At 53.7% G+C, this 16,232-nt stretch overlaps 1 protein-coding gene across 1 annotated transcript; it reads right to left on the bottom strand.

Moving 5' to 3' along the window:
• Positions 1-486: 486 nt before the first annotated feature.
• On the bottom strand, positions 487-9,301 carry UPK3A (uroplakin 3A). Its single transcript, XM_069586521.1, has 6 exons — positions 9,027-9,301; positions 7,909-8,064; positions 6,846-7,125; positions 5,233-5,315; positions 2,798-2,930; positions 487-847 (listed from the first exon to the last, which is right to left on the bottom strand). The coding sequence occupies exons 1-6, from the start codon at positions 9,280-9,282 to the stop codon at positions 688-690; spliced, it is 1,068 nt and encodes a 355-aa protein (XP_069442622.1). The 5' UTR covers positions 9,283-9,301; the 3' UTR covers positions 487-687.
• Between the last annotated feature and the right edge of the window lie 6,931 nt (positions 9,302-16,232).

Genomic DNA, 16,232 nt, shown 5'->3' with positions numbered 1-16,232 from the left:
GCCCGTGTCTGGGGAGAATTTTTTTAAATTTAAATGTATTTATTTTAATTGGAGGCTAATTACTTTACAATATTGTATTGGTTCTGCCACACATCAACATGAATCCACCACGGGCGTACATGTGTTCCCCATCCTGAACACCCCCTCCCACCTTGGGGAGGATTTTCTGAGTGACGGCATGAGTCTGCTTGCCCAGGTTCCCTGGAGGACCACTTATGCCAGTCGGTGCGGATGGGGTCTGAACATAGGGTCTGGTCTTGTACCAAGCCCAAGGACATAACAACCAGGATGTACTTGAACCTGTCATAGGCTGGCCCCTAAAGCTCCCATGAGCCCATCCATGGGGGCGCTGATTTCCCATCTTCCAGCGAAGGTATGCCACCAGCCCTGATCTCGTTACCCTCTGCACCCTCGCCTTGACTGAAAGCCCTGCCCCCACCCCCTGGAGAAACAATGCAACGCCTCAAAATGACAGCGACTCATTCATTCATTCAGCATCTCAGTCATTCTGTACATCTTTATTGAACTCAAAATCTCGGGAAGGTTTTATCAAGCGCTTTCCTGTAGTTGGATCCACAGGCCTGTGTTTGTCGCCTTGGGTGGGGTCCGGATGTGAACACTGTTCCCCACAGACCCCCGGGCAAGGCCCTCAGAGGGACTGTGGCTGCCCAGAAGAGGCGCCTAGGCTCAGTCCTGGAGCTTGCTGGCATACACCTCGGCCCTGTCCAGGGGTGGCCCCCGGTTCACAGACGTGTATGAAGGCTCCGAGGTCCCCAGGGACTTTGGGACAGCCTCCTGCGTGATCTGGGAGTCGTGGCTTGTTGCCCCGTCAGCATCGCCCCTGTCCCTGACAGAGGAGATGAGCAGAGCCGGGGTTAGGGGCACAGAGCTAACCGCCCCCTCAGCTGGGCAGGAACCTTTCTACTTGGACGTGGCTTTCACAGAGGTCACCTTAGGCCTTCATTCAAAAGACCAGTCTTTCTGGACTGTTTCCTGTGTGCCAGGCCCTGCGTTAAGGAGAGTGTAACTCTTTTGGAACTGGGTAGACAATTTACAAGTCTTACTGAGCTGGAGAAATGTCCCCAAAGAGCTAAGATTCTATGGGAGACAGACCACAGCACACAATGACCAGGCAGAGAGGACAAATCTGGGGAGAGAAGCCACTGGAGGGCTTCCTGGAGGAGGGGGCAGTTAGTCTGGCCTTGAAGAGACTGGAAGCACAGAAAGGCATCGCAGGCATTTGATAGGAAGGCCTGGGGTGTGTCTGGGGCAAGAATGGGGACCTGTGGGCAGCTGGAACTGGGATGCGGGAGCTAGGAGAGACCAATGGAAGAGCCAGACGGAAGTCAGATAACAGGACCATGGTTAGGATGCTGCCCAAAGGGAGGGAGGGACGTGACCACATCCCACCTGCTCCCAGATCTGGTCAGACAGACCAGTCCCTTGGTGGCTAATCTCATCTACTATTTGTTTTTATTAACCTAAATGTCAGAGAGCAATGATTTCCAAGGTCACTGCCGTCTCCCTACTCCGTCCTTTACCCACCCCATGTCTTTAAATCTGCCTGTCTAATTCTACTTTTTCGCTTAATTTCACCCACTCCAAGAAGCTTTTCCATCCACCTTCTCCACTCACACTGGGACAAGCATCCCCTCTCTCCTTCTTTAAAGCTGCCTGGGTCTCCTGCCTCTCTTGCTGAGATGCGCACCCCACATGAATTTTCAATTCATCCCAGTCCTGATAAGAATCTGTTCCTGCTGTCCCTTCCTCTAGGAAGCCCACCCTGATACTCCAGGGAGGATCTGCACTGCTCTCCTCTGGATTCCCACAGCACCTGCACCCGTGGGTGCCTTGACTCACTCCCTGCTCCATCCTGTGACTGCATGCCTGTCTTCCCATCAGGCAGCTCTGTTAGCTGCTCCAGACACCCCAGGGGACCCCTCCAGTCTTAACCTAAATAGACACACATCAGAGTTGTCAGTGGACTCAGGTGACTTGGGAGCTTGGGGCCAGCTCTGTTTTAACAGGTTCTGTGACCTTGGGCCTCCGTTCCCACCACAGACCTCAGTGTCCCCATCCTGATAACAAAAGCTAAGACCTGTTTAGTACTTGGATTCCACCCTGACCCTGGAAAAGACCCTGATGCTGGGAAAGATTGAGGGCAGGAGGAGAAGGGGGCCACAGGGGATGAGATGGTTGGGTGGCATCATCATCTCAATGGACACGAATTTGAGCAAACTCCGGGAGAAGGTGAAGGACAGGGAGGCCTGGCGTGCTGCAGTCCATGGGGTCGCAGAGAGCAGGACACGCCTGAGCGACTGAACAACACCGCCTGAGTGCCCAGTAGCCCGTATAGTAGAGAGACTATTTCACTTATCCCTTGCACCTCCACGGGACAGACAATATTGATCAGAATCTCCATTTTCCAGAAGAGGACACTGAGGCATAGAAGGATAAGATATCGGGTTGGCCAAAAAGTTTGTTTGGGTTTTTCCATAAGACGATACGAAAAGCCCGAACGAACTTTTCGGCCAGCCCAATCCTTGCCCAAGACGCACCGCTGTGTCGCAGCTGGGGTCCACCCACAGGGCCTTGGCCCTAAGCCCCTCTTACCCAGCTGAAGACTTGACCTGGGCCTCTCCGGGACCCTTCTCCCATCTCACTGGACCCCCCCCCCCCACCCCGCCACCCAGGGCAGAAGGCAGCTTTACTCCCAGGCTCTCCCCACCTTGGAAGAGTTCCCGTGGGGTGTGTCCCCAAGCACCGCACTGCCCACCCCCAGCTGGCAGATACTCACACGAGGCTGAGGACGATGGCGCCAGCAAAGCCGACGAGCAGGAAGAAGGGCAGGGAGCCCAGAATGGACGTGATGACGATCATACCCCCGCTCCGCCGGCCCGGCCACGTGTCTATCGCCGAGTACGGGGTGACTGCGGGAGGCAGGCGGTCACTCCCTGGACACTGCATTGCCCAGCCTCCTCCCAGGGATTGGGGGTGCCTGCCTTGGAGGCCAAAAATCTCAGGGATGAAGCGAGGCCAGGCCAGTGCCTCCCCCTGGGTCTGAGGCGAAATTAGATTTGCCTCCGTATTCCACTCCCCAGCTCTGTCTCGCGTGTGTCTACTCTCACCCTCTTATCACTGCCTTTTTGTATGATTTTAAATGATAAACGGTCTCAAGTCTTCTGGTGAAGACGGGATACAAATTATAAACAAAATACAGGTGGAGCAAAGAAAGCTGATCGCTGAATAACTGACTTTTTTGAACTGTGGTGTTAGAGAAGACTCTTGAGAGTCCCTTGGACTGCAAGGAGATCCAACCAGTCCATCCTAAAGGAGATCAATCCTGGGTGTCCACTTGAAGGAGTGATGCCAAAGCTGAAGCTCCAATACTTTGGCCACCTGATGCAAAGAACTGACTCATTGGAAAAGACCCTGATGCTGGGAAAGATTGAGGGCAGGAGGAGAAGGGGACGACAGAGGATGAGATGGTTGGATGGTATTACCGACTCGATGGACATGAGTTTGAGTAAACTCTGGGAGATAGTGAAGGACAGGGAAGCCTGGTGTGCTGCAGTCCATGGGGTCACAAAGAGTCGGACACGACTGAATGACTGAACTGAACTGGGAGGTCCCTAATCTAATGAAGCCGGGGGACCGTGGCCTCCCTCTGCTCTGACCAGTGTCGCCCACCAGAACAAAGTGGACAAATCATTACAGGTCCTCCTGTGAGCTGGCCACTTCCCGTCCAGTGTCCCAGGTAGATCACATGAGACCCTGTTTTGCAGATCGCTTACTGCAGCTTAGGGAGATTGCGTGCCTGTTCAACGGGACTCGGACTCCAGCCTCAAGCCGTGCTCTGTCTGGTCCCCAAGGGCACACTCTCCAAGCAGACTGATCTCCAGGCCCTGCCCTTAGAGTGCAGGGCCTGGGGCCTTCATCTGGACTGCTCAAAGGAGCCCTGCTGGGGAAGCGGGGCAAGGATAGTCCTTCCCATTTCTCAGATGGGAAAACTGAGGTCCTGAAGGGCTCACACAGCAGTGAGGCTCCGCGGCTGGGATTGAACTTGGGATTGAACCAGGGCAGTGTTGATCCAGTGGCACCACAGAGCGTGGCCATGTCACCGGAGGATGGGACGGAACCACCTAGTCACACCCGGGCCTGCCCATCTGCACCCTCACTGGCCCTGTGACCTCAGGCAACCTCGCCGAGCCCTAATTGACCCACAAGATCACTGTGAGTGGCAAGGGGGTTCTTTGGTTTTTTCGGTTGTGCCATGCAGCCTGTGGGATCTTAGTTCCCCCAAAAGGGACTGATTCTGGGTTCCCAGCAGTGAAAGCGTGGAGTTTTAACCACTGGCCCACCAGGGAAGTCCTGGGAGGTCTAAAATTAGGGTCACGGGTCGTCAAAATTATACTGGGAAATCGCTTCTGTTGCCCCTAAGCTTCAACAGATAAGATTCTGAATTTATAAACCTCAGATCTGTGTTGAGAACACAGCTGGAGGCTTGAGGACAGACAGGCAGGACCATGGGCAGATGCTTGGGCCTGCAAGACGCCCACTTTAGAAAAACCACAGGGCTCTCCAGGAGAATGGCACCCTGCTGCCTCCAGGGTTCCTGCCCCTGTGGCCGAGATGCCTCTGGAACCATCTTAGGCGATAATGATGTCGTTGGCAGGGTTCAACAAGGGGGTGGGTTAGGGTCTAAATGCACGGTAACCTCCCTGCCCTTTAAAGGCAAATGCATCATCAGAGCTGAAGATGCCCGCTGGTTCTGTCTCCAGTTATGCCTGTCCAGCTGGCCAGTGCGTGCTTCATCGCTCAGTCCTATGTGACTCTTTGAGAACCCTTGGACTGTTGCCCACCAGGCCTCTCTGTCCATGGAACTCTCCAGGCGAGAATACTAGAGTGGGTTGCCATTTCCTCCTCCAAGGGATCTTCCTGACCCAGGGGTCGAACCCACGTCTCCTGCATTGGCAGGCAGATTCTTTACCCCTGAGCCACCAGGGAAGCCCGTAACACCCGCGCCAGCTGGGCCAAACACCCGCGAGTCCTCCACCTTCCTGTGTCACATGACCTGGCCCTCGAGGAGGGGAGGGAGGGGGCGGGCGAGGATGGGGAAAATTATCAATCCAGTGACCTGCCCGTGTCTGGGGAGAACTTTCCGAGTGACAGCTTGAGTCTGCTTGCCCAGGTTCCCTTGAGGACCACCCCCAGCCCACGCCCACCACTTACGCCGGTTGGTGCGGATGGGGTCTGACCAGAGGGTCTGGTCCTGTACCAAGCCCGAGGACATATTGACCAGGACATACTTGAACCTGGAAAGAAGTGGAGCGGGGATGACTTCTATCCATGCTGTGAGCCTTGGCCATGGGGAGGGGGCGGGACGCGGGGTTTGGGGGCAGAACCGGGACTTGCGGGAGATGAAAATCTAGGTGGCCACAATGGGTGGGGTGGCAGGGGGGTGTTCTGGCAGCAGGCTGCTGCTGGACTTTGCATCGGCATCACCTTCCCCCTGGGCTGCTTCCCCGGCTCAGACACCTCCTCCACGAAGCCCTCAGAGCCTGCACTCTCCCTCTGGGAGCCCCTCTGTTTCTTTGTCACATATATTACGCTCTTAGCTGACTTGCGGAGTAGTGACCCATTTGTCCTCCTTGCATTTTTGCCTTCCTCTGTTCCTAGCCTGGTCCTTGGTCTCACAAAAGTGACTTAAAAAAAAAAAAACCAAGGGAATAGTATCTGTTGCAACACCGCTGCCCTCTGATAACAGCTAACTTTATAGGCAGAAAATCCCAATCAAGCGTTGCAAATCATAAAGGAAGCTCAGGCGACCCGTACAGAATACCCATAGCCTTAGGCCTTCTTCACCTTCAGTTAAAAAGGATGAATGTTCTGAGATCAAAGAAATCAACAGCCTCTAGTTTGACACTTAAAAAAAAAGAAGACCCTTAAAATCTTCATACCATCCAGGATTTTGCTTAATCCCCTGCTTCGACAGGTTTGAAGATGGGAATTCCAGAGGCTGGGATGAGTCCCCTAGGTAGGGTAGGCTCAGGTAGGAGGGAGAGGTTTTCTCCCATGAAGAACAAGGTCAGAGGTAAGAGTTGAGGGTGGGGGCGGGGACATCCAGGACTCAAGTCCTGCCTGCTGGCCAAGGCGAGGGGAGGAGAGGGCTGTGTGAGAGGATGGAGGTGATGACGGCCTGGGCCCAGATGTGGCCCAGAGGCTACAGAGACCCCTGTCCGGATGTCTCCATGGGAACTGGAGTGGGTGTAGTCAAGGCTTGGCACTGGGTAAGCCCCCCGGGGCCTAGGTCACCGTTGAGCCCCCAACTCGGCCCCGAGAAGATGCTCAGGACATGGGTGTGAAAATGAATTGGGGACCCTCAATTCTGGGGTGGGTCACGATAGGGTACACTGCAGGGAGCAAGGAGAAGCCTTCACACCAAACCCCAGCTTTTCTCACAGTGACCCCCTTCAGCTTCTGGACCACTGTTCCTTCCCTGTCAAACAAACTGCTACACGGGTGATGGGCCAGGATCAGGTGTGTACTTTGTGGGGCCTGATGCAAAAGGGAAAATGTGGCCCCTTGTTTAAACATGAAGGCTTTCAAGATGGTGATGGCAGAGTTAAGCCAAGAGGGAGTCCCTCTGAGCATAGGGCCCTGTGCACAATCGCCCGCCCAGGAAGCCAGGAATCCTTCACGGTACCCAGGACGGTCCTGGCATGTGGTAGGCTCTGAAGGAATGTGGCCTCTGACGCTTCACCCAGCTCTAGGCAGCCCTCTTCCCCCACACCAAGTTGGGGCTGGGGCTCACCTGCCGTCTTCCAGCAGCTGCTCACACTCACCTGTACTCCGTAGCTGCGGACAGGGGTGGGTTGCAGAGGCCCTGAAAGTTTGGGTCCGACAGGCAGGTCCCGTTGGTGCCCACCTTGATTAGGTAGGCATTCAGGATTTCCGAGGCCCGGGACACATCCCAGACAGCATCCAAGCTGGGCGAGTCGCTGCACGGGGTCAAGTCAAAGGCCGCAGTCTTGTAGGGCCCTGTCCTCCCCCCCTTGGTCTGCTGGAACGTCGAGCTGAGAGGGGTCTTGGTGCTGTCCTGCACAGAGGCGTTCCTGAAGCTAGCTGTGGAGGCAGTGCTGGGCTGAGTCACTCACTCAGTCATTCAACAAATGTCCCTAAGCATCCTCTCTGCGCCAGTGCCAAGCCGGGTCTTGGGATCTCTTCTTTACTTGCTGGGTGATCTTGGACCACTCACTGTATCTCTCTAGACCCTTTGCGAGATGGGAGGAAAACACCCCGCAGTGCCCACAGACTGGGATTGGGCATAGGTAGGCAGTCAATAAAATCAGGGCTACACGAACCGCTATAAATGGCTGAAAGCTAAGAGGCGGTCATCGGGTTCCTCCTCTCGGACCCCAGGGTCTCTGCCAGTGAACAGGTGGGGCTGGCCCAGAGCCAGCACACCTCCCAAATACCTATCTTGCACCACCTTGGGAAGCCTCAGGAAGGACTTGAGCTCGAGGACCAGAGACCCTGATTCACTCTCCAGCTCAGGAGCTCTCACGCGTCACTCTGCCTTTCCAGGCCCCAATTATTTGCCTCTGTGTCGGGCATCCTAACAGACACCCTGCAGGCAGGTTCTGACGATCAGCTCTAAGGTCTGCGAAGCCCCAGGCAGGATGTAAGTGTTCTACGCTGTTATCTCCCCCTCTAGACTCGATGTCCCTCCAGGGCAGATGTCCCCAGCCCAGGGCTGGCACAGAGCAGATACCAGACCGTGTCAGTGAGGTGCCTGGGGTGGTTTGATTGCATGGATGGAGCGCCCCTTGCCTTGGCTCCTCCTCTCCTGCCCACAGACAGGTCAAAGCCACCTTCTGAGCAGCCCGAGGGCAGCAGAGCCCTTACCTGAGTCGACCAGCACATAGAGGTAGACCTCGTAGGTGCCGTGGAGGGCCGCTGAGCTGTCAAACGTGCAGAGGGGCTTTTCCAAGGCCACCGTGGTGAGGGTGGGGTTGTTGGTGGCAAAGGTCACACTAGCCAGTTGGGGCTGGAGGTTCACACCTGGAGGAGGCAGCAAGGATGGGAGCTGACCCCCGGCAGAACTGCCCACACCCAAGGGCAACCATCTGCACGCCCACACGCGCACGCCTGCGGCCAGTGCACCCGCTGGTGCCAGGCACTGGCTTTCCCTCTCCCCACAGGCCATCTCAGGAGCTTGTCTCAGACCTGGGGAGAGCCCCTGTTCCCCTCCCCTCACCCAGCCATCCTGAGCAGAAACCGGGCAATCCGGCTGAACTGCTGCCCTCTCGCTACCCTCAACAGACATCTGGTCGCCAAGAACCCCACGGCCCCTCCCACTCATCTCACTGGTTTGAGTCCACCCTCTTCACCTGGACCCTAGTAACCAGCCCTCCCCCACTCTCTGCTCTCTGACCTGCAAAGCTGACTGCAACCCCTTACCGCTGGGCCCCTTGGGGGCTCCCCACTGCTCTCCAAAGCGATCCAGCCTCTCTGGAGGGGCAGTGAGGCCCTGAAGCTCTGGGCCTTACCTCATGGGTCCCCAGCCTGACGTGTGTGCTCATCCCCTGACCTCACGCTCCAGCCACACCGATGGACAATGGGCGGGAGGTTCCCAGGGTAGACCCTGACACCCGCCTCCTCCCGTGCTGCTCCTTCACCTAAGAATGTGCCTCCCCTCCCGAGTCAAAGCATCACCAGGAATCTAGTCCAGACCCTCCCCTGCTCTCCAGCAGCTCCTGTGTCTTCTCACAGCCAGCACAGAGCCCTTGAACTCCCATCAGAGAAAGCTTATTAATCAATGCTAGCTGTTAGTAGCCCTATCTGGGTCCCCAGAGCCTGCACAGGGCCTGGCGCAGAGCAGGGCACCCACGCCTATTCCTGTAGTGAGTAAGTCAAGTTCCCATCCAGGTGCCTTTCAGGACCCTTCAGGATAATGGGGGACGCAGGACACGCCCCGTCCACGGTGGGCACAGAGCCCCCCACCCTTCTCACTCTCCGCTTACCGGAGCCAAGTCGCAGGCAGCCCAGGGCCAGCACTACCCAGAGCGGAGGCATCGCCTGGGAGAAGCTGCGACAGGACGGGAAGGTGGTCCAGGGGGCGAGCTTGGACCGCGCCTGTCCCGCCGCCGCGCGCACCTGTCGGCCCTGAGCCAAGGGCACGCCCCGCCCCGACCCGAGCCAGCCAATCCTCAGCCTCCTCGCAGGGTATTTGCATAAACCCGGCTTCCCGGGACCGAAGTGCTCAAAGCACAAATCCATCCCCACTGAACCTCCCCGCCCCACCGCCTTGCGTTCCCTGACCAAAGCGCTTTGTACTGAGGATGGAGCGGTGTTTTCAGGGCGTTTCTCACCTAATGAGACCTTGAGGGCAAACCAGCCCCTCTCTGAGCCTCAGTTTCCATACTGTAAAGAGCCCCGTAATTCCTCCATGGAATTCTCTTTATGGAAACCCTTCTCTGTGCCATGTACTGGGCTCTTGTGAAGGTGAAACAGGTTAACGGGTGAAAGTGGTGTCGTGGAAACTTTGAAGTCCTGGGGGCATGAGCTGTCCGGAGACCTCTGGTGTGACTCTTTCAGTTCACAGGTGCAGGGCCAAGGTCTGGGGAGGCCAGGGACTTGCCAAGGCTGCCGGTGGGCCTGAGGCTGACGGAGCACAGGAGTCCTCCCACCCAGCCCAGGGCTGTTTCAAAAGGAATGGAGAAGAGTTTTAAGCCTGCTTCGTGGGGGCGGGGGGGTGGCTTTTGACAGTAGTGTTGGGGTCATCACGTGGACCATAGCGTTCCCTCTAGAGTCAGGAACCGTGCACGTCACCCAGTACACCCTAAATATTAGATTTTACATGTAAAAAATAAAAGCAAAAGGATGGAGGAAAATGTAAGTTGGAATCCAACAGGAACTAGTGATCTGTGTATGATATTGATGACATAACCACTTGAAGAAAAGGGCTGTATCTGAGGGACTTTGCCTGCAATCCCTTGGTGGAGAGTCCTCTAAGGACAAACAGACTCTGGTCCTTGCTTGTGAGGCAGTGGTGGGGTGGGAGGCAGGACATTTGGGAAGCAACTTTGGGGTCCCCTGGGACTGGTGTTGTCAGGACCTGGGTTCTCACCTTAGGATGAGGGAGATTTGGAGTGGGGGGAAGAGAAGAACTCTGTGGTGTTCTCAATTAGTAATTGTGTTATGGCACAGTAACAGAATGACTCCTGAGCTCTGCCTCCTGAGAGGGCCCAGAGGGAATGACAGCCAGCTGCAAGGAACTTGCCTAGACCCCAAACTCCACCCCCCAGTGAATGGCACCGGGGACCCTGGAGACATGGCTGCTCCAGGACTGAGACAGGGAAAGTCCAGAGGAGCCTAGAAAGTAAAGATGCTCTTGAAGAATGATGGGAAAGGACAGAAGGATCTTGAAAGGGCTCCCAGCGGCCAGATTGGGAGGGGGCTTGAGCACAAAATCAATAATAAAAGCAACACACTTAGTCCATTGGATAAAATACAAATCCATCAGTACTGATACTTTCAAAAGTATTTTAAGACTTTTCTTTTGGTGTGTGTGGGGGGGTGCTGTGCCACGTGTGGGATCTTAGTTCCCTGACCAGGGATCAAACTTGTACCCCCTGCATCAGAAGCATGGAGTCTTAAACGCTGGACCGTCAGGGAAGTCCTAAAAAGTATTTTAAAGGAGAAGGGAAAATTCTTCTTCAAAGAAGAACACCAGTGAATAAAAGGGGAGGGAATGACAAAACCAAAAATCGCTATTTTACAGCCATCCTGGAAATAGATGATTCAAGAAAGAATCATCTCAAAAGATGTTAGGGAATTTCTTGGTGGTTCAGTGGTTAGAACTCTGCGCTCTCATTGTCGAGGCCCTAGGTTCAATGCCTGGTTAGGGAACTAAGATCCCACAAGCTACGCAGCATGGCCAAAAAGAAAAAACAGATGTTAAAACCATAGGGTCCAATATTTTTAGGGAGAAAGAAACGAAGAAATCTAAGGACACCAGCTTAACAAAATAATAAGACTTAATGTCACCAATAAGACTTCCTTGGTAGCTCAGCCGGTAAAGAATCCACCTGCAATGCAGGAGACCCCAGTTCGATTCCTGGGTTGGGAAGATCCCCTGGAGAAGGGACAGGCTACCCACTCCAGTATTCTTGGGCTTCCCTTGTGGCTCCCCTGGGAAAGAATCCACCCGCAATGCGGGAGACTTGGGTTCAATCCCTGGGTTGGGAAGATTCCCCTGGAGAAGGGAAAAGCTCCCCACTCCAGTATTCTGGCCTGGAGAATCCCATGGACTGGATAATCCATGGGGTCGCCAAGCGTTGGACACGACTGAGCGCCTTCCACTTTCACTAAGGTCACCAGTATGGGAGGGACTGACCTCATGTGCTTGCTGGCATCGTGGCTCTGGGAAGGGCTCAGCATCAGCTTGGGATTTCTTGACCAAAAAGTCCAACTGAAGTCAAATCTATAGCAAACAATCAGACATATTCAAATTGAGGGACTTTCTGCAAACCAACTGGTCTGGATGCTCTGAAAATGTCATAAAAGGCAAAAGCAAAAACGAAACAGCAAAGCAAAAGGCTGAGAATCACTGTAGCTTGAAAGAGACGTAACAGCTAAGTGAACTGAGTGACCCTTGACGAACTCCTGAGTCAAAACGCAGACATTCTGGGACTTCCCTGGCAGTCCAGTGGTTAAGGCACCAAGCTCCCACTGCGAGGGGCACGAGCTTCCTGCTGGGGTGGGGGATACTAGGAGCCCACATGCTGAGTGAGGGCGGCAGAACAGAAGCACACACACACACACAACCCGAGAAACAGGCTCTAATGAGCACTACGGCCGTTAGCACGACAAGGAGAGAAGCTTGAGTGACGGCATGTGTATTGGATAATGACATTGATCACACACTAATTTCCTGGATTGTGGTTCTGTAGAGGGAGACACAGGCTTCCCTAGTAGCGCAGCTGATAAAGAATCTGCCTGCAATGCAGGAGACCCCCGTTTGATTCCTGGGTCGGGAAGATCCCCTGGAGAAGGGATAGGCTACCCACTCCAGTATACATGGGCTTCCCTAGTGGCTCAGACGGTAAAGAATCTGCCTGCAATGCAGGAGACCTGGGTTCAATCCCTGGGTTGGGAAGATCCCCTGGAGGAGGAAATGGCAACCCAGTCCAGTATTCTGGCCTGGAGAATCCCCATGGACAGAGGAGCCTGGCAGGGTACAGTCCATGGGGTCACAAAGAGTCGGACTTCACTGAGCAACTGAGCACCCAGCACAGAGGGAGACACGTGCTGGGTTCTTGTGGGCGAAGTGCCACGATAGCTGAAACACACATATTTAAGGAGAAACAGAAAGGAACAGACAGAGCAAATGTAGTGTGCCGTCAGCAGCTGGTCAGTACAGATATTCACTGCACTCTTCCTGAAATGCTTCTACAGATTTGAAATTTTTCAAAGTGCAAGTGTTGGGAGAAAAAGATTCTCTTCTCGAGGCACAAACGCATCGTCCCTCTCCCGACATCTCAGCTTCTTCTCTGTAAAACGGGGTGGGGGTTTGATGGCCTCTCAGCTCTGACCTGCCAAGAAGTAGGAGAACAGATCCTTATCTCCAGGGAACAGGAAACGCCCGAGAGAAAGAACTGTTGAGCAAAGGGTGGGGTGTTCCTCCAGGAATTTTTATGGACTGACATTTCTTGTCCAGCAAAGGTGTGTGGACGGAGTTTGTCAGAGGCCAGCAGAGCAGAAGTTGAAACCCAGAAACCCCCGTGAGAAAGAGAGAAGGCCCAGGAACCTACTGCGTTTTCCGAGACACTACAGTTTCTTATGAAAAAGACGATCCAAGAGTCCCTGGTCTCTTGCCTTGCCCAAATATGGAGAAAATATTTGGGGGGAAAAGTTAAAATAATAATCTGCTAAGGCTCAAAAATGTTCTGCAAAGAAAAAATGTTTTGGATTTATAAACAAGTTTCCACTTCAAAGATGCTGACTTTTGTCTGGCAGACTCTGAAGAGGGAAAAAGTTCAGGAGATTTGAGTCACGGTGGCAGATTTGCCTGGGAGACACTCACGCTGGTGTCAGTGGAGGGAAACTGGTGACAAAGAGTACTGGACACCTGCCAGCATCCTCTTGCTAAAGCCCAAGTGCCCACGTGGACGTCCCCCCAAAATTTTTTTGGCAAATACCAATTTTTAAAAAATTTCTCCTTTGAAGAGTGAAACGTATGGAGCCTCTCAGAAAGCAAAAACACAATTTGACTGTAAGAGCAATTCAGAGATATTATCCAAACATTTTGTATTACAAGGACTTAGAATTGTTTTACATAATGGAAATTTGTAGTTTTTCAAGAATTTGTCGATGTTTTTAAAGTATTAAACCATCATGCCAATTATTTAAAGTATTCTTTATAAAATCTTTCAAGACTAAGAAAAAAAAAAAATCCACTTTTGATCAGGCCAGTTCCAGGACCTGGCCTTCTGTCTGACAATTTTTTTACTTCAAGTTTTATTGAGATAATTGGCATACTGGGCTTCCCCGTGCCCGCCAATGCAGGAAGGTGTGGGTTTGATCCCTGAGTCAGGAAAATCCCCTGGAGGAGGGCATGGCAACCCAGGCAACCCACTCTGGTATTCTTGCCTGGAAAATGCAAATGGGCAGAGGAGCCTGGTGGGCTACAGTCTATGGGGTTGCAAAGAGCCGGACACGACTTAGCGACTGAACATGCTGTAGGTTAAAACCCTAGTACTTACGCATCTTGTAACTGGAAGTTGGTGGCTTTTGACTGCCTTCATTCATCCAGCTCCCACTTGCCCTATTTCCCACCTCTGGTAACTACAAATTTGATCTCTTTTTCTATGAGTTTTTTTGTTGTTTATTTAGTTGGTTTTTTTTTTTTTTTTAAGTATCATTGACTACAGCACTATGTTAGTTCCACCTGTCTTTAAATCTGTCCGTGTATCGCAATCCATCAGACCATCTTTCTGAACCCTGGCCTAGACTACGTGCTTGCTGGGAGGCCGTGGAGCAGGAAGTCGTGTGATGGGAAAGGTTATACAAACCCAGCCCTGTACAGGCCTCCTCTGAATCTCAAACACGGGGAATTTATAGGCTGCAAATTCTTGACCCAGAAATGTTTCTCCAAGGGCCAGAGAGGCCGGAATTGGTTTTCACGACTCTTTTCTTTGATGTCAGAGAAGTGAGGGGCCATCCTCACCACCGCCCCAGCAAGTGCTTGGTCTTGGCTGCCTCTGTGGGGTTCTGGAAGACAAGTTTCTCCATGCATGGAGATTTACTCACTTTCAAAGCAGTTCACCCATCTACCGCCAGCTCCAAGTTGCTCTCAGCAGCCCTGTCCCTCTCTCCAACTCCACGCCCCCACCTCCAACACCACACCCTGCAGAGCATCCCCAGGGGGGCCCTGAAGGGCCGTGGCTCTGGTCCTCAGAGGCAGTGCCTGTTCTATTCAAAGCTTTAGTTCTTTTTTAGTAAACCGGGAGGACTCAAGGTGCCCGCTAGCATCGCAGAGGCACAAAGTGCGGTCTGGGGTGAACTCAGTGACTGGGGAGCTGGCCGGTGTTGGAGGTAGACCCTCCAGCCCTTCGTGCTCACCCGGCCCTGTGAGGTGAGACCTGCCTCCTTGAGGCCACCGAAGGCTTCCCTTTCAGTCTCACACACGCAGGAGCCAACCTTGTGTGTGTGTGTGTGTTAGTTGCTTCAGTTCAGTTCGGTAGCTCAGTCGTGTCCGACTCTTTTCGACCCCATGGACTGTAGCCTACCAGGCTCCCGCATCCATGGAATTTTCCAGGCAAGGGTACTGGAGTGGGTTGCCATTTCCTTCTCCAGGATCCAGCCTTACTCTACAGGCACTTCCTACTGAGTGCCTACTATGTGCGGGCACGCCAGTGTCCCTCGCGGCTCAATCCACCTCTCCCTGCTGGTTTTGCCTCCCTGCCGGCTCACGGCGCTACCTTGCTAAAGTGTCAGTCACCCAGTTGTGTCCGGCTCTGCGACCCCGTGGAATGTAGCGTCTGTCCATGGAATCTTCCAGGCAGCAGCGCCGGGGCGGGGCGCCCTTTCCTTCTCTATACTCTGCTAAGGCTGCCACAACAAACAGCACAGGCTGGGGTGAGGTGGGATGCGGGACTTCAAGGACAGAAACTCAGTTTCGCAAAGCTCGGGAGCCTGGGGTCTGTGACCGGGGGCCCAGCAGGACTGGTTGCTTCTGAGCTTCTCTGCCCTGCTCGCAGGGGGCCACCTGCGTCCTCACACGGCCCCCTCTGCACGTCCGGGTCCTAAGCTCCGCTTCTTCTAAGGGTGTCTGTCATGCTGACTTAGGGCCCACCCTAATGACCTCATCTGACCTTCCCACCTCTTTAAACGCCCTGCCCAGTTCCAGTCACATTCTGAGATACTAGGGCTTACGTGATATGTGAAAGTTGCTCAGTTGTGCCCGACTCTTTGCGACCCCATGGAATATTCAGTCCTTGGAATTCTCCAGGCCAGAATACTGGAGTGGGGAGCCTTTCCCTTCTCCAGGGGCCCTTCCCAACCCAGGAATCGAACCGGGGTCTCCTGCATTGCAGGTGGATTCTTTACCAACTGAGCTCTTAGGACTCCAGTGAATGGTGAGTCCTGTGACACACACACTTGGCTCTGTCTATGCCCTCCTGCCTGGGCTAGTAATATAATAACAATTGCCCTTACGTATCAGGGACTCTACTGAGCATTTTACGCATATTAACTCATTGATCACATCCAGTCCGGAAGCAGGTATGAATATTACCCCCACCCCCATTTTACAGATGATGAAACTGAGGCTCAAAGAGGTTGACTAATTGCCCACTAGACTGTAAGCTCTTTTACTCCAGCACAGTGCCTGATGCTCCTGTGAAGGAGAGATGGACATGCCCAGTGGCCCCCAGGTAGGAAGTAGGGAGCGAATTTTAAAGCCATGTCATCACAGGGCCCCAGCTTGGATGGCCTAACCACTGCACAGGCCCGCCTCTTCCTTTGTCTCCTCTTACTCAGAAACCAGAGTGACATTTCTAAAGTGCAAATCTGATGTCACTTCCTCATGTAAAACCCTTCTGCGGTTTTGCCCTTGGCCCTCCTCAGGATAAAGCCCCTGCTTCTTACCCCGGCCTCCAAGGCCCTTGCGTGGCCAGTGGTGGCTCCCTCCCACCTCTTGGCTGTCCCTCTCCCCCTGCAGCCCA

Source organism: Ovis canadensis, chromosome 3 (assembly GCF_042477335.2).
Source record: "Ovis canadensis isolate MfBH-ARS-UI-01 breed Bighorn chromosome 3, ARS-UI_OviCan_v2, whole genome shotgun sequence".
Taxonomy (NCBI): domain Eukaryota; kingdom Metazoa; phylum Chordata; class Mammalia; order Artiodactyla; family Bovidae; genus Ovis; species Ovis canadensis.
This window is presented reverse-complemented; position numbering and strand designations above follow the sequence as displayed.